The sequence below is a fragment of the Pelophylax lessonae genome (genome assembly GCF_965119305.1).
Source record: "Pelophylax lessonae genome assembly, chromosome: 3".
In the NCBI taxonomy this organism is placed as follows: Eukaryota; Metazoa; Chordata; class Amphibia; order Anura; family Ranidae; genus Pelophylax; species Pelophylax lessonae.
In genome coordinates this window covers 615,096,754-615,115,590 of record NC_138770.1, presented here as the reverse complement: position 1 = coordinate 615,115,590, position 18,837 = coordinate 615,096,754, and the positions used below count along the sequence as shown (strand labels likewise).

The 18,837-nt window shown below is 44.8% G+C and overlaps 1 protein-coding gene across 1 annotated transcript in view; it reads left to right on the top strand.

Annotated features, from left to right (window-relative positions):
- Positions 1-18,315: 18,315 nt before the first annotated feature.
- The window catches only part of RRP15 (ribosomal RNA processing 15 homolog), a 45,183-nt gene continuing 44,661 nt past the window's right edge, over positions 18,316-18,837 (top strand). Inside the window, exon 1 of the mRNA XM_082252626.1 lies at positions 18,316-18,389. Coding sequence (XP_082108752.1) covers positions 18,350-18,389 — 40 coding nt within the window. The 5' untranslated portion in view covers positions 18,316-18,349. The remainder of the gene's footprint in view (positions 18,390-18,837) is intronic.

Below are 18,837 nucleotides of genomic sequence, written 5' to 3'. Positions count from 1 at the left end.
AGCCTGGCTACATCATCAGACAGGAGTCCTCACATCTTGTGAATAGTTAATTTGGAGTATCCCACTATTCCCTTCTCCCATCCCTATTTAAAATAAAATAACAAAAACAACTACAAACCCCTGAACTGATCATTGAGCCAAGAAGTAAAGTGTTAAATTGTGAATAGCAGAGTTGCCAACGGTAACCCAGGGGGACCGATAGTGTAATGTCCAGCAGTCCTCAAGGGGACAGTGCTACACTTACATGCAAAGTAAATGCATGATGTGCTAGTATGCAACGCATACTAGCACATTATGTGACACTCACCTGCAAACGAAGCCCACATTGTCCCCGCTGGAAGCCGAATCCATCTTTACCTGTCTTCCTTCCAGATCTGCACACACCGGCTCTGCTACTGGCCGGAGCCGCGTGACGTCACTCCCAAGCATGCGCATGGGAGCCACTGGTCACGGCACAGGGCTCTAAATAAATTGCACAGGCGACCGTTCCTTCAGAACAAATGTGCCGATGACATCATCGGCTGCATGCAATGTAAATATCTCCAAACGGTGCAAGTTTAGGAGATATTTACAGTACCTATAGGTAATCCTTGTTATAGGCTTACCTATAGGTACAAACAATACAGGGGGGTATACAACCTCTTTAAAGTGTGCATTTTTTTTTTGTGGAAGGTTAGATTATTTAATTTTTTATTATTTGTATTTGTATTTTTTTCTTTTTTGTTTATTTGATCATTACACTTAGCCTGTATTCTAACTTAGTGTTTCGTAAATGTGCAGAAAAATATGTGATTTCATGCACGTTTACGAAACATTGGAAAAAACGAGCTTCAAGCTTGCATTGCCATTGGTTGTTAATGACAACCCAAATGTGCCCAAAAAAAAAGTGTATATTTCATGCAAGGAAACATGCGTCAAATGTGGCAGAATGCGAGGTTAAAAAAACACGTGAAGCTAAATGCTGAAAAGGTGCTTGAGCTACTTTGCTGCCTTTTTGGTACATGAATTGGCTGTGTGCCTTGCTGCAAAGGTCAGGTATAGATTGGGATGGTTTCTGTTTTTTTTGTACAGTGGGACGGATTTTGTGCAGGGACACACGGGATGCCTTCGCTGCCATTGTGCTCTTGCTGGGTGTCACGTGTGTCCTTGTGCCTTTAAGGAGAGGTGGGCTCCCTCCAGGCATACCTGCCCTAAATCTATCCATTCCTATATGTGCTCCTACTATGGAGGCTCTGGAAATTTTAGGACCACAGTATATACAGATTTACCTTCCCAGATAGCAAGCAATTGTGCTGCAACTTTGAAACTGACTTGCTATGCTAATGGTAGATTTGTCAGGCTTCCCAAGTTTGTTGCACAATTGCAGCAAGTCTGCATTGTGTGACTCCATATTAACTTTCTTTGCAAACATTTTGCAAGTCTTCTGCAAGTTATGGTTTAGTTATGTTGTGCAATAGTCATCACACCATAGGGGTCACTGTGGCTGAATTTTTATGCTGTAGGCACACTAATGCAACTTTGCTCTTGGGCAAACCGACGTAGCTATAGGCTAGGGGGCGAGTGTGCCGCCAGCAAGGGGCATGCTCCCACCCCCGCTCATCAGCGGGGAAGCTGATGCAGCGGGCAGGCAGCTCCAATTGCCGCCTGACACCCACGATCATTCCCCGCTGAGAGAGAACAGTAGGCTGTTGTAAACACAGCTAAACGTTCTTCTCCCTGGAATGATCACAGAGCCCATGTGATCCTTCTATATAGGATCACATGTCTCTATGGTAATTTAAATAGCCACGCCCCCCCCCCCACAGTTAGAATCACTCCCCTAGACTAACATTTAACCCCTTGATCACCCACAATGTTAACCCTTTCCCTGCCAGTGTCATTATTACAGTAACAGTGCATATATTTAGCACTGATTACTGTAGTAATGTCACTGGTCCCCCCAAAAGTGTCAAAAATGTCAGTTAGGGGTCCAATCTGTCTGTTGCAATGTCGCAGTCCCGTAAAAAAATCGCAGATCACTGCCATTACTAGTAAAAAAAACAAAAAAGCAATAAAAATTACATAAATCTTTCCAGTAGTTAGTAGACGCAATAACTTTTGCGCAAAGAAATCCAAATACGCTTATTGAGATTGCTTTTACCAAAAATATGTAGCAGAAAACAAATTGGCCCAAAATGTTAAATTTAGATTTTTACATTTTTTTGGGGAATGTTATATAGCAAAATGTGAAAAATATTGTTTTGTTTTTTTTTTTTTCAGAATTGTTGCTCTTTTTTTGTTTATAGTGCAAAAAATAAAAATCGCACAGGTGATCAAATACCACCAAAAGAAAACTCTATTTGTGGGAAAAAAAGGACATCAATTTGTTTTAGGTACAGTGTCGCACGACCACGCAATTGTCCGTTAAAGTAACGCAGTGATGTGCTGAAGGGACAGGTGTGAACAGTGACAAGGATGGTAAGCACTTGATAGGTTTGTACAGGAGAGTTCAAGATGGTATTTAGGAATGCAGATAGGTTAGTATCGAGTATGCTAACAGGTGGTGAGGACAGCAGATGACAAATACAGGATAGACTAACCCAGTGCAAGGATAGATAGTAGTAGACAGGAGAGCTAGCAATCTATGCAGCAGTGCAGATGATAGATGGTAGTAGACAGGAGAGCTAGCAATCTATGCAACAGTGCAGATGATAGATGGTAGTAGTCTCAAAAGCTAGCAATCTATGTAACAGTGCAGATGATAGGATAGTATGGATAGGTAGTAACAGTCCTTAATGCAATAGTAGTAGTGTAAGTTATGGAGGTTTCCCCTGCGGGGTACTTATCACTATAGTATAGTAGTAGAAGGGTCCGGTGATGAGGAAGTGATCCAGTAGCGAGATACAGGGATCAGTAGCGAGGTTCGGGTCTGAGGAAGTGATCCTGGTAGCGAGATACAGGGATCTGTAGCGAGGTTCCACAGCGAGACACGCTTGTAAGCATAGATGCAAGGCAGGTTGAAGAGTGAAGGGTGAAAGCAGCATGCCGGGAGTGATCGGGTGGCGAGACACAGGATCAGATATGGAACAAGTTCAGGTAGCGAGATACAGGAACGAGTAACATCTGGTATGCTGACTTCAGACAGGGACGATCCAAACATGACGGTTGAACGAACATGTGAGTGAGAACGCCGGCGGTTGAAATAGCCGCTCTGCGGCGCTCAGTGATGACAGCATCGGTCTTAAAGGTGTATGCGCACCTACCAGAAGAGAATGGTGGGACGCATACACGGGAATGGAAAGTGGAATAAGGGTACCAGAGGTACCAGAACATTACAGTACCCCCCCTTAAGGCCGGCTCCAGAAGGCCTCTAGAACTGGTTTTTCCGGGTATTTCGAGTGAAAATTGCGAATCAGTCTAGGGGCATGTATATCAGAGGTATCCAGCCAGGTGTCGTCTTGGGGCCCATAGTTCTTCCATCGTACTAGATATTGGAGTCTTCTTCTGTGGATACGAGAATCCAGAATCTCCTTTATCTCATATTCTTCTCCGCCTTCAACTTGTACAGGAGGTGGAGGTGGGATGGTAGGCCTTATTCCTTGGTTAGGAACATGTGGCTTCAATAGCGACACATGGAAGATGGGGTGGATCTTGAGATCTGCCGGTAAGGTGAGCTGTACTGCAGCTTTTCCAATTAGTTTCCTGATTGGGAAGGGTCCCAAGAATAAAGGCCCAAGCTTTTTGCTAGGGATCTTTAATCTTAAATTTTTTGTTGATAGCCAAACGAGGTCCCCAATAACATACTGAGGAGAAGGTCTTCTACGAAGCTCGTAGTACCTTTTTTGTTGACTATTAGCATGTGATATGGTAGTATTGAGTAAACCCAAGGAGTCTTTTATTTGGGTAAGGTAATCCGAGGCTACTGGGTTACTCGATGGCAGGATGCATGGTGGAAGAAGAGTGGGATGAAACCCATAGTTCAAGTAGAACGGACTTTGCTTCGTAGTACTGTGGGTTGCGTTGTTGTAAGCAAATTCCGCTAGAGGAAGGAGATCCACCCAATCATCCTGCAGGTATGATGTGTAGCAGCGTAGATATTGCTCAATGCACTGGTTGACTCTTTCAGTCTGTCCGTTGGTCTGAGGATGGTAGGGAGAAGTGAGCTTTCGCTCAATGCGTAAAATTTGACAAAGTGCTTGCCAAAATTTAGAGATAAATTGTGAACCATGGTCGGACAAAAGAGTCTTTGGAATTCCATGCAACTTGAACACATTTCATCAGTAGTTCCGCTGTTTGTTTGGATGAAGGTAGTCTACGGATAGCGATGAAATGTGCCATCTTTGTCAAGTGGTCCACTGACACTAGGATGGTATTAAATCCTTTGGAAGGTGGTAGTTCTACTATGAAATCTAAGGACACAACTTCCCATGGAACCTGGGGTATTGGTAGACTACAAAGTAGTCCAGATGGTTTTGTAGTGTCAATTTTGGACCTTGCACAGATGTCACATGAAGAAACAAATTTTTGTACAGACGTCTTCATATCAGGCCACCAAAACTGCCTGGTGAGCAAATTAAAGGTTTTCGTCATACCCATATGTCCTGCCATGGGTACATCATGCGATAACTCCAAGATCTTGGTGCGCATAGTAGGGGGTATGTAAAGTTTGTCATTGTAATAGAGGAAGCCTTCTGCATCAGTACTTAGTTGTGGTGGAGGTGAATCCATTCCTATACTGTGCAAAATCTCTTCCTTCAAGGATCGGACAACACCAATAATGCGTTCATAGGGTATTATGGTAATGGAAGGGATTTCGGCGCAGTTATCTTCGGTTAGTCGTGATAGCGCATCTGCTTTTTTATTTTTGTCTGCAGGCGTATAGGTCACTAAGAAATTAAATCTTAAAAAGAATAATGACCATCGTACCTGTCGGTGGGAAAGAGTCTTGTTAGTCTGGAGGTATTGAAGGTTTTTATGATCTGTATATATGAGTATTGGTAACTGGGTACCTTCGAGCAGATGTCGCCAATTCTCCAGTGCCAATTTTATGGCAAGCAACTCCTTTTCACCCACTGGGTAATTCACCTCTGGGCTGCTTAGTGATTTTGAAAAGAAAGCAACTGGGTGGAGTGATGAAGTGTTTGTTGGTCGTTGGGAGAGAACTGCTCCTACTGCCATATTTGACGCATCTACCTCTAGAATATATTGGAGGGATGGGTCTGGATGGCGTAGTATGGGAGCAGAAGTGAAGCTTGATTTTAACAAGCAGAAAGCTTGATTTGCTTCTTCTGACCATTTGAATGGTTTTTTTATACTTGTCAGTTGTGTGAGAGGTCTCACAATGGCGGAAAAGTTCTTGATGAACTTCCTATAGAAGTTCAAGAATCCTAGGAATTGCTGTAGGGCCTTACGAGTTGTTGGTATAGGCCAGTCTAGAATACAGGATATCTTACTCATATCCATCTTAATTCCAGTTTTGGATATGAAGTATCCTAGAAATAATATTTCTTCTTTATGAAATAGGCATTTTTTTAATTTCACGTATAGACTGTGTGAGAGCAGTCTGGACAACACAAGTCTTACATGTTTTATGTGTTCAGGCATAGATCGAGAATAGATAAGTATATCGTCTAGGTATACTACAACACAGACATCAAGTAAGTCTCTAAAGATGTCGTTTATGAATCTTTGGAAAGCTGCGGGAGCATTACATAGCCCGAATGGCATCACAAGGTATTTGAATAGTCCATATAGTGCTAAAGGTGCATGCAATAAGATATATAAAGTGCTACGTGCTATTTATGGGCTGTGCCTAGTGTGCCTAATGTAAACAGGGCCGCTGATAGGGCAGTACAACCAGCCCTGTTGTACCGGGCCCGGCTTCATCAGCAAGACAGGGGGGGCCCGGGCAGCTTTATGGTTCATTCCTGCCTATAATAATACATTGATTTCTATAGCTCACACTCCTGCTTCTACTTACTACCCAGGGTTAAATTAAGTTTCCCTGGGCCCCATCAGGTCAAATGAGGGTCCCAGGAGGCTGGAGCAGAGCAGGCACTTTTTTTTCATTTTCGGGCGTAGGTACATGAAGTGCAGTTGCTGCACATTATAGATCCGGTCTGCCATCCGCCCGCCTACTGCCTATGCTATGCCCTCCCTGGTGGAGTGATTCTTTGTACCTCCGCTCCCTCAGCACTGTCAGCAGGTGCCGTGGAGTGAGGGAGAAGCTTCTGTGAGTTGGCTGAGAGGGAGCAGATCGGCAATCCCAGAGGTGGGTGTGGCGGTGCACAGGCAAGTGACACAGTCACTGACAGGCAGCATGCCTGAAGGGGGACAATTGGGAGCAGGCAGGAGCAGCACCAGGTGGGTGCTTCAACACCTCCAGAATTTCTCCTACCACCCCCATCTGCAGCCCATAAATGACAAGTGATGCTGGAGTGCAGAGGAGCAGCCCTTTGATTTCACGTACTGTCCTTTTGTGTTCCTTATCTTGTGGGCTGTCTGCTGTCCATGTCCCCGGCTCAGCCACGCCCCCTCCCTGTGTGTAGAAGAGAATGCAGAGCTTGCACTGAAGTTTACAAGGTCTGTTTTCCTGTTTTGTAGTGAAGATGCCTAATGTGAAGGGGATGGGGGGTGGCTGCATAGAATTGTAAGGGGAAGCTGTAGTGATATGGGGTCTGCAGAGGGGAAAACATTACTATTGGGTGACAATGTGAACCCTTACATTGTCAGCTTTATATCTGATAAGAGCAGATAGATCTTATGGGGGATTAGAGGGCTTCAAGATCTGCTTGTCGCTGAACTTTATTTTCAGCAAAGTCTACTGTCCCAACTCAGTGCAAACCTCCAGCATTATGTGTACACAGCCTGTAAGCATGCAATGTTTTCTAAATGAGAGTTCCCCCTGTTAAAGATGCATATAATTTCAGCAGGAAGAGGATACAAATTTTTTTACCAGGCTGTTTTAGCAGGGTATTTGTCCAGCACTTAGGCATGGTTCACACTAGTGTGATGTGTGTTGTGGCGATTTGAGTTGATGGATGAGGTCACCTCTGCCCCTTTGACATCTATAACAAACAGGGTCTGCATTAACTCCCATATGATGGAGCTTGGTAGGAGTATTGTGCACTCTCAAAATTATATAAAGTTGGCATAGTCTCTCATATATACAGTGGGTACGGAAAGTATTCAGACCCCCTTAAATTTTTCACTCTTTGTTATATTGCAGCCATTTGCTAAAATCATTTAAGTTCATTCTTCTTCCTCATGAATGTACACATAGCACCCCATACTGACAGAAAAACACAGAATTGTTGACATTGTTGCAGATTTATTAAAAAAGAAAAACTGAAATATCACATGGTCCTAAGTATTCAGACCCTTTGCTGTGACACTCATATATTTAACTCAGGTGCTTTCCATTTCTTCTGATCATCCTTGAGATGGTTCTACACCTTCATTTGAGTCCAGCTGTGTTTGATTATACTGATTGGACTTGATTAGGAAAGCCACACACCTGTCTATATAAGACCTTCCAGATCACAATGCATGTCAGAGCAAATGAGAATCATGAGGTCAAAGGAACTGCCTGAAGAGCTCAGAGACAGAATTGTGGCAAGGTACAGATCTGGCCAAGGTTACAAAAAGATTTCTGCTGCACTTAAGGTTCCTAAGAGCACAGTGGCCTCCATAATCCTCAAATGGAAGACGTTTGGGATGACCAGAACCCTTCCTAGAGCTGGCCGTCCGGCCAAACTGAGCTATCGGGGGAGAAGAGCCTTGGTGAGAGAGGTAAAGAAGAACCCAAAGATCACTGTGGCTGAGCTCCAGAGATGCAGTCAGGAGATGGGAGAAAGTTGTAGAAAGTCAACCATCACTGCAGCCCTCCACCAGTCGGGGCTTTATGGCAGAGTGAACCGACGGAAGCCTCTCCTCAGTGTAAGACACATGAAAGCCCGCATGGAGTTTGCTAAAAAAACACCTGAAGGACTCCAAGATGGTGAGAAATAAGATTCTCTGGTCTGATGAGACCAAAATAGAACTTTTTGGCCTTAATTCTAAGCGGTATGTGTGGAGAAAACCAGGCACTGCTCATCACCTGTCCAATACAGTCCCAACAGTGAAGCATGGTGGTGGCAGCATCATGCTGTGGGGGTGTTTTTCAGCTGCAGGGACAGGACGACTGGTTGCAATCGAGGGAAAGATGAATGCGGCCAAGTACAGGGATATCCTGGACAAAAACCTTCTCCAGAGTGCTCTGGACCTCAGACTGGGCCGAAGGTTTACCTTCCAACAAGACAATGACCCTAAGCACACAGCTAAAATAACGAAGGAGTGGCTTCACAACAACTCCGTGACTGTTCTTGAATGGCCCAGCCAGAGCCCTGACTTAAACCCAATTGAGCATCTCTGGAGAGACCTAAAAATGGCTGTCCACCAACATTTACCATCCAACCTGACAGAACTGGAGAGGATCTGCAAGGAGGAATGGCAGAGGATCCCCAAATCCAGGTGTGAAAGACTTGTTGCATCTTTCCCAAAAAGACTCCTGGCTGTATTAGATCAAAAGGGGGCTTCTACTAAATACTGAGCAAAGGGTCTGAATACTTAGGACCATGTGATATTTCAGTTTTTCTTTTTTAATAAATCTGCAACAATGTCAACAATTCTGTGTTTTTCTGTCAGTATGGGGTGCTATGTGTACATTCATGAGGAAGAAGAATGAACTTAAATGATTTTAGCAAATGGCTGCAATATAACAAAGAGTGAAAAATTTAAGGGGGTCTGAATACTTTCCGTACCCACTGTACTACAGTGTACTGTACATTTCTATAATGTCACCATCCATATTACCATCTACAACACACGGGCAGCAGTCAGCAGAGGTTCTCTGTCACAGTGTGTCACATAGCATGGCTGGCATTGTTGCAGTGTGTCACATAGAATGGCTGTTGGGTGCTGATTTTGTTAACTCATTGGTCATAAGTTAACAAGGTCAGCACCCAACAGCCATGTCCTGTGACACTGCAACAGTGCCAGCCATGCTATGTGACACACTGTGACAGAGAACCTCTGCTGACTGCTGCCCGTGTGTTGTAGATGGTAATATGGATAGAATGAATAGAAATGTACAGTGCACTGTAGTATATATGAGAGACTATACCAACTTTATATAATTTTGAGAGTGCCAGCCATGATAGAGCACCTGCTGACTGCTGCCTGTGTGTTAAAATTCTGATGATCTTAGCTCCCTGTGTTGATGTTTGTTATCAAGGCTTTCACACAGAGTGGAATCTGTTTGTTCAGAGGGGGATCTGTCCACTGATCGGAGTGGGCAGATGACAGGTCTGTGACCACTCAGCTTATGTATAGTGGACATGGACACAGCCCATTCTGCTCTAAGGATTGCTGGTGTAAAAAAACAGATGTTCGTTTACACCCGACTGCCCCCCCAATTTGATCCGCTAGCGGCTAGACGAAGGGGAACAGATTCCTTTCCATTTTGTTAAGCGGATCGGATTGGAGGTAGGTGGGTTTAAATGGACACAAGTATAGAGGGTCAGATTAGGTCCACCTGTAGAACGGACAGGCGTATCTGATCAGTCCTGTCATGTGGACCCACCCCCCAACCTTTTCCCCCAAACTGCTTGCCGCCCACCCTCAGTCAATTTACTGCAGCAGGTTAGCACAGCAGGCTGGATTGCATACTTGTACTTCATCCAGCCTGTTCCTGCACTTTTCTTCAAGGCGGGGTCTTGGGAGGGGCCAGGGGCGGGGTTGAGGGTGGGACTGAAGGGGGCCCCGTCAGGTAGGCTGTACGGGGCCCCATGATTTCTATCAGCGGCCCTGAATGTAAACATCATATGTTATGCATATACTTATACAAATAAAGTGCCGAGTGCTGATATTGCCAAAACCCCGTGTAGTGATTAAGAAATCAAACAAAGTATGGTGTTGGTAGGTGATTCACCGAAAACACCGCTGCTTACCACACTCTTTTGGCCGATACCTCGACACTTCTTCGGTCACTAAAATAAAGGATAAGCCTCCATTGCGTAGCATATGTTATGTCCAGACAAACAAACGTAGCATCCACTCACAGTTAGGGAGTTCACTATCAGCTTGGAGAGGTGTTCGCCGGACCGCTTCCGCGTTCCACCGGCTCAAACCACCGTTCCCGGAAGTGACGTATTGCGTGAACCACGCCCACGTACGTCAATACGTCACTTCCGGGAACGGTGGTTTGAGCCGGTGGAACGCGGAATCGGTCCGGCGAACACCTCTCCAAGCTGATAGTGAACTCCCTAACTGTGAGTGGATGCTACGTTTGTTTGTCTGGACATAACATATGCTACGCAATGGAGGCTTATCCTTTATTTTAGTGACCGAAGAAGTGTCGAGGTATCGGCCAAAAGAGTGTGGTAAGCAGCGGTATTTTCGGTGAATCACCTACCGACACCATACTTTGTTTGATTTCTTAATCACTACACGGGGTTTTGGCAATATCAGCACTCGGCACTTTATTTGTATAAGTATATGCATAACATATGATGTTTACAGTATGGTACACTAGGCACAGCCCATAAATAGCACGTAGCACTTTATATATCTTATTGCGTGCACCTTTAGCACTATATGCACTTTTCTATTTTGCACATGCACGTTTTATAAGTGGTAGCGCCGGTCCCAACATTTTTGCTATTCTTTCTATTTTACTACCTCAGAGGTAGGTTGGAGGCAGCTTACACCACCTTTTAAACTTTTTAAGCCTGATTCAGTATACGGAAAACTCCATAGCGCTGGTATACATTCCTTTTTTCTATTCGAATAGTCCGTATCTGGTTCTGAATGCTGTTTTCCACTCATCCCCGTCACGGATTCGGATTAGGTTGTATGCCCCTTTCAGGTCTAATTTGGTGAAATAAGTAGCCCCACGCACTTGTTCAATAAGTTCAGGGATAAGCGGCAAAGGATAGCGATCCTTTATCGTAATCGTGTTTAATTGCCTGTAATCGATAATAGGCCTGAGACTGGAATCCTTATTGCGGACAAAGAAAAGTCCTGCAGCAGTGGAAGAAGTAGAGGGTCTAATGAATCCTTTTGTCAAATTCTCATCCAAGTATTCCTTGAGGTGAGAAAGTTCATCCTGTGAAAGGGGATAAACATGACCGAAAGGCAATTTGCTGTTAGGGAGTAGATCGATAGCGCAATCGTAATCCCTATGGGGAGGCAACACTTAAGCATTTTTCTCAAGGAACACTTCGGACAGATCCTGATAGCATAGTGGTGCAATTTCATCTGACACCACAGACAGAATCTTCCCATAAGATGGGAGGTTACACGTATTCTCACAATAGTGAGAAGGGAAAACCAAAGTCCGTTTTTTCCAATCTATGATTGGTTGGTGTGTGTGTAACCAGGGAAGTCCCAAAATAATAGGAAAATGGGGTGAGGATAGTATATCAAAAGTGATGGTCTCCACATGTGACTCGTTGGTAGTGGCAAGGAGTGCCTGTGTCTGGTTGGTGATTGGACCAGAAGACAGTGGAATACCATTAATGAAACTAACAGAAACAGGCTTAGATTTTGAAATAATAGGTATTTTATTTAAGGTAACAAAGCGTGTATCAATATAGTTTCCACAAGATCCAGTGTCGACCATAGCCTTGGTGGTGATCCTAGTTTGGTCCCACTGTAATATTAAATGAACAAAAAGATAGGGGTTAGAAAAGGAAGTCGTTAATCCTCCCAGCAAGACATGTGAACACTCACCCTCTTTTTTGCGAACAAGGGGACAGGTGCTTATCAAATGATCCGGGGATGCGCAATACATGCAGAGATTTCTGGATGTTCTTCTAGCTCGTTCAGTAGTCGTTAAAGGTGGGCGTATGGTTCCTACATCCATGGGAGTAGGGTCAACGGCCGAAATCCAAGAAGGACTAGACAATGGCATTCCCATCTTTTCAGCCCTTCTTTCTCGCAGTCGTCTGTCGATGTTGATACTAAGTTGTATCAAGGCCTCCAAGGTGCCAGGTAAATCCGCTCGGGCGAGCTCGTTTTTAACAGCTTCCGATAACCCGAGTCTGAATTGAGTTCGCAAAGATGTGTCATTCCACCCTGAATCAATGGTCCATCTTTTGAACTCAGTTACAAAGTCTTCTACAGGTCTCCTTCCTTGTTTCAAGGCCCTCAACTGCATATCAGCAGTACTCTGCCTATTGGGGTCATCGTATAAGCTGGTGAGTTCCGCTAGGAATAAAGAATAGGTGTTGAGAATCTGATCATTATTCTCAAAGAGAGAGTCTGCCCAGGCCCGGGGATCACCCGTCAAGTATGAAATAACGGTACAGACTTTTATTTGATCAGTGGGGTATGTACGAGGCTTTAACAAAAAAAGCAATTGACATGCGTTTTTGAATTCCCGAAATTTTTTCCGGTCGCCTGTAAACACTAGAGGGGGGTTTATTTTAGGTTCAGGAGGCTGAACAGCAGTAAGCCGTGAGAGCTGGGTTACCTGCTGTGTTAAAGTCTGATTCTTTTCTTGTACGTCAGTCAGAGCAAGTATTAATGCTTTTACTTGTTGTGTTAATTGTGTCACTTGAGTGGGTAATTCTGCTGAATCCATTTTTAGGGTTCGTTCAATCTGTAACGCTCCTGCGTTTTTGTTATAGGCTGGATTTACAGCTGCAAAATCTCCACTCAGTAGTCATGTAGAGATGTGTTGAATACCAGATCCAACTCTCCAGGACTCATCACCGTGGGCCTGTCAGCTTCAACATACAGATATATACACACTCAATGAGATGTTCCTGGAGTGATAGGATGTATATGATAGTATGAAGGTGATGTGCTGAAGGGACAGGTGTGAACAGTGACAAGGATGGTAAGCACTTGATAGGTTTGTACAGGAGAGTTCAAGATGGTATTTAGGAATGCAGATAGGTTAGTATTGAGTATGCTAACAGGTGGTGAGGACAGCAGATGACAAATACAGGATAGACTAACCCAGTGCAAGGATAGATAGTAGTAGACAGGAGAGCTAGCAATCTATGCAGCAGTGCAGATGATAGATGGTAGTAGACAGGAGAGCTAGCAATCTATGCAACAGTGCAGATGATAGATGGTAGTAGTCTCAAGAGCTAGCAATCTATGTAACAGTGCAGATGATAGGATAGTATGGATAGGTAGTAACAGTCCTTAATGCAATAGTAGTAGTGTAAGTTATGGAGGTTTCCCCTGCGGGGTACTTATCACTATAGTATAGTAGTAGAAGGGTCCGGTGATGAGGAAGTGATCCAGTAGCGAGATACAGGGATCAGTAGCGAGGTTCGGGTCTGAGGAAGTGATCCTGGTAGCGAGATACAGGGATCTGTAGCGAGGTTCCAAAGCGAGACACGATTGTAAGCATAGATGCAAGGCAGGTTGAAGAGTGAAGGGTGAAAGCAGCATGCCGGGAGTGATCGGGTGGCGAGACACAGGATCAGATATGGAACAAGTTCAGGTAGCGAGATACAGGAACGACTAACATCTGGTATGCTGACTTCAGACAGGGACGATCCAACCATGACGGTTGAACGAACATGTGAGTGAGAACGCCGGCGGTTGAAATAGCCGCTCTGCGGCGCTCAGTGATGACAGCATCGGTCTTAAAGGTGTATGCGCACCTACCAGAAGAGAATGGTGTTACGCATACACGGAATGGAAAGTGGAATAAGGGTACCAGAGGTACCAGAACATTACAGGGATATTGGGAATAGGAGTGTATGTTTGAATAGGAGAGAATGCATTAAGATAAAGAAAAACTTAGACTTTAGAACCACTTACATCTCAAGGCTTGGGTGGTACATTGTATGTAAATTGCACATTGCGAGTTATTTTGAACAATTTCAAACAGCTTATAGAGTCCAATACTGTAAATAACCTGCTCCAAAGAAGCAACTGGAACAGTAGGAAATATTTTATGTGTAATTTTTAGGTATGCTGTGTGAATGGGAAGGCATAACAGACATACAATGGGGCTGAAAATCTCCACATTGAAGCAAATTCTACTCTTAGCTGTCCTCAGAACAAGTGTCCCCAGTGGACGATTTTACCTCACCTTTTGTTCTGGGGACCACTCTAACATTTTGGTTTCCCCTCACTGCCTTTCTCAGGTATAATGGTCACATGGGCAAAATGAGTGTGACTCTCCCTACTGTAATCAGTAATTCGATGTAAACACATGAGGAAACAGTGCAATACAAATACAATGCAGTTAACTTAGGTACTTTTAAGAATGAACTGAGCATGTACAGTACTTTAGTGCCAAGTACATGAACAATAGGTCTCTGACTCAGAAATTACATCCCAAGTGACTGTGGAGGGCTAACAATAAGTATGGCAGGCTAGTTCAATTGGTGGGGGGCTCTTAGTCAAGAGGGGCTAGGCTTAGGCCTGAGAATTTGAGATACTACCAGCAACTCAGTTCTGCCCCCAGATAGGCCACAAGATCTGAACAGTTCCTTGATGTTAACTTCTATGGCCTCAGTTGAGGCCCTTGAGTTTTGGTGCAATAAAGTAATGCAATGTTTCTAGTGTGTAGAATTCAGGAACAGTTTAATGAAAGGTAGACTCGGTTAGTGGGTATGCCTCTTTAAAGTAGCTAGGCAATATCAAACACATTTATAGAAAGAGGAGTGCAATGTGGAGAGAGGATAGGAAAGAGTTAATGTTGAGATATGCAACCAATTGTCATACACAAGAAGTAATCAAAGTCAGCAGTCTGGTGTAGTGGCAGCTTTGGTGGTGGTCTTTGGCGTTGCTAGCCTCAACTTTCAGGGGGCCCCCTTAAACAGCAAAGCAGCTGCGGCAATGAAGGTGAACACCACTCAGGCAGCGACTCTCCATGATAGAAGATACCCTTCAGGTTATCTCCGCGGCTCAGCGCCCAGCGCAGCAGTCTGCTCCTCAGGTCTGATGCAGCCCTGTAGAATGCAGTCCAGCCTGGTCTGGTCCTAAACATCACGGCACAGCAAAGTCACACACATCTCTCCAGCTTCCAGGCTCCTTACCGGGCTTTTTATTTTTTATCATCCCTCCCCTTTGCTGGTACTTGTGGGCCTTGTAGTTGTGATCCCAGCTTCACTGTATGTGAGATCCTCCTTCGAGACTACATTTCCCAGATTGCTCTGGGCACTTGTATTAGAGCTATAGCGAGGCAAAGTAGTGAACACTGCCATCTTGTGGGCAAATAGAGTTCTGCATGTTCGGTAACAATGCCCAGTGTTACATTCTCATAGTGGCAGGGCCTGGCACAGTCACAATACGTATACTGTACTAAGGGGGGAGCTTCTAGTGGGGTGGTGTATGGGAACAGCAGATTTAGGAAGGGCTCCAGCATTTGGTGGGTGGTGATTCACATGTCTTCCCCCTCAGGGAGCCCCAGGTTCCGGGACTAGACCAGGTACGTTAGAGGATAGTTCTATGAGTGTATCATGGCTAAGGACACAATTCCAATAATGAGCACACTGGGATGAGTATGATGTAGTGTAGAGTGTACTATATACTCTTGTGGGGTCCTGTGAACAACGCAATGAGGTATAGCGGTATCTTTTCCTGCGTCTCTCAGGGTGTCAGGCAGAGTGTTGAGAATTCCGCTGCTATCTTTTTTTTTTTTCCTCTTTTATTTGTTGAACTAGATGGACCTGTGTCTTTTTTCAACCAGACTAACTATGTACCTATATTAAAGTGTAAGAACTTATTTACACTACACTGGCGGAAGCCCTTCCCATCCCTCTGAAAAGCTCTGCGATTAATCACTTTTTAGAGGGTGGTTAACAGATGGCTGGGAAGTGATTTGGTGCCTACTCACTGCCTGTTTTAACCCTGAAAAACTCTCATCACTGTGCCTCAACTGCATGCATTGCATACAGTTGCAGCGCTGCCCCATTCACTTGACAAATATTATTATTATTCTTATCATTATTATTATTAATATACAGGATTAATAACATCAAACATAATGGGGCATTCTAAGGCATGTGTTCTACCCCCTCCTTCTATTGTACTAGTTTAAAAGGAAGGTTAAACCACCTATTTTTACTGCCCCTGGCCTCATGTATGAAGAAGTCCTAAGAGAATGAAACTGCTCTGTTAACCACTTGCCGACCGCCGCAAGTACAATAACTGCGGCGGTCAGCCCCTCACAGGCAAAGTGACGTATATATACGTCACTAGCCTGTGAGGCTCTGGGGAGCGAGCGCGCGCCGGCGGCGGCGCGCTCCCTCGCGGTCACGGACCCCCCGCGCGTGTGACCGGCGGACCCGATGTCCGCCGGTCACTCGGCGATCGTCGGGGGAGAGGGAGAAAGGCAGGCGGCTAGTGTAAACAAGCCGCCTGTCATTCTCCCCTCTGTAGAAACAATGATCATACGGTTCTACTATGTAGGACCGTTGATCACTGTTCCTACAGCTCAAGCCACAGCCAATCACAGTTAGAATCACGCCCCTAGGGACACACACAGCCCCTCCCTCTCAAATAAAGTTAACCCCTTCACTGCCAGTGTAATTTTACAGTAACAGAGCATATGTATAGCACTGATTACTGTAGAAATGTCACTGGTAACCCCAAAACTGTCAAAAATGTCAGTCAAGGGTCCGATCTGTCCGCCGCAATGTCGCAGTACCGCAAAAAAAAATCGCAGATCGCCGCCATTACGCGTTAAAAAAAAAAAAACAACAAAAAGGACAAAAATCTTTCCCTTTGTTAGTAAACGCGATAACTTTTGCGCAAACCAATCAAAATACGCTTTTTGCGATTTTTTTTTTACCAAACATAGGTAGCATAAAACAAATTGGCCGAAAATTTTAAAAAATTTTGATTTTTACATTTTTTTTTTTGGGAATTTCATATAAAAAAATGTGAAAAATATTGTTATTTTTGCAAAATTGAAAGCTCTGTTTGTGGGAAAAAAAGGACGTCAAATTCGTTTAGGTACAGTGTCGCACGACAGCGCAATTGTCCGTTAAAATCACGCAGTGCCGAATCCCAAAATACCCCCTGGTCTTTCAGCAGCCAAATCCTCCAGGGCTTAAGTGGTTAAAGTGGTAGTATAGTCCACTTTTTAACTTTTTTTATTATAGGCTTACCTGTAGGCAAAATTAATATCTCCTAAACCTGCACGGTTTAGGAGATATTCACCCTGCATGCAGCCTCTGACACCAGCGGTGCATGCGCCTTGAAGGTCCGACCGACCTTCAGAGCTCCTTGCCATCTCCTTGCCAGAAAGTGAACTCCCACACGCATGCGCGGGAGTGATGTCATTGCGGCTTTGGCCACTCACAGCGCCGGAGACACCGAACCCAGAGGAGACGCCGAAGGAACATGACAGCTCCCTTAGCGGTGTCCCGGTGACCGTGCAGGGGCTTCGTTCTAAGGTATTTCATAATGTGTTAGTGTGCGATGCATAAAAGCACATTATGCCATTGTCTTGCAGGGGGTTTTTTTGTACTCAGGGGATACTACCGCTTTAAGAGTTCCCTTTACTGGAACTAAGAGGCCAAGCCCAACCCCTGAAAAACAACCCCACATCATAATCCCCCCTCCACCAAATGATTTGGACCAGTGCACAATGCAAGATCCATAAAGACATGGATGAGTGAGTTTGGGGTGGAGGAACTTGACTGGCCTGCACAGTCCTGACCTCAACCCAATAGAACACCTTTGGGATGAATTAGAGCGCAGACTGTGAGCCAGGCCTTCTCGTCCAACATCAGTGCCTGACCTCACAAATGTGCTTCTGGAAGAATGGTCAAACATTCCCATAGACACACTCCTAAACCTTGTGGACAGCCTTCCCAGAAGAGCTGAAGCTGTTATAGCTGCAAAGGGTCGGCCAACTCAATATTGAACCCTACAGACTAAGACTGGGATGCCATTAAAGTTCATGTGCGAAAGGCAGGCGTCCCAATACTTTTGGTAATATAGTGTCATTTATATTGTATTTATTTTGTATTTATTTCTCAAACAATGAGCCATAATAACTGTGGAATAATTCCTGGTTTTCCAGGAGAACATTATACGCCTTTTACAGCTAATCAGCAAGGAATCCAGTTTTAGTCTGATCCATGCCCGCTATCAGGGACGTTTTCTGGGACATTTTTAAAATGAATTCCCAGAATGTGGAACTTTTCCTGCGAACCGAAGACCAGAGTTTGCAGTGTGTGAGGTGACCGCAGCCTGGCCACCACAAGATGGCGCTGTTGGAAAGAAAAAGAAACAGCTTACCTTTTCAAATATGGCCGTGCGAGCGACAGCGGCGGTCACATGTACCGGATGTATATCAGAGCCTAGCCCCGCCCTTCCCGGAAGTGCTGGAAGACGCACGTGTGCGATGATAGGAAGGATGGAGGTTGCTGAGGAAGGTGTTGCAGGTATGGTGGCCGGGGATCGGGCTATGTGCAGGACCAGCAGGTCTCGTTGGGAGAGATCTGGGGACATGAATCCTGGGTCGGAGGGGGGGGGGGGGGGGGTCTTCATGTAGCTTTCCCTTTATGAAGCTTGCTGGTGTTTGTATGTGAGGTGTACACATGGCTGTGTTATGGAAGTAGATCCCAGAGCCCCTGTTTACTGTCGCACCTCATTCAAAGTCCCAAGGGCAAATCTTTGCAACTTTCTATGTTTACTCAGAGGGGGAGGGAGAGTTACTAAAACTAGTGCATACAGTATATGGTGCAGCTGTGTATAGTAACCAATCAGCTTCTAGGTTTTATTGTCAAAGTTTAATTGAGCAAACTGTAGTTAGAAGCTGATTGGCTACCATTGTGTGTGAACTACTTGTAGTAAATCTCCCTGAAGTGTCATGCAGCCGTACATCTAGAA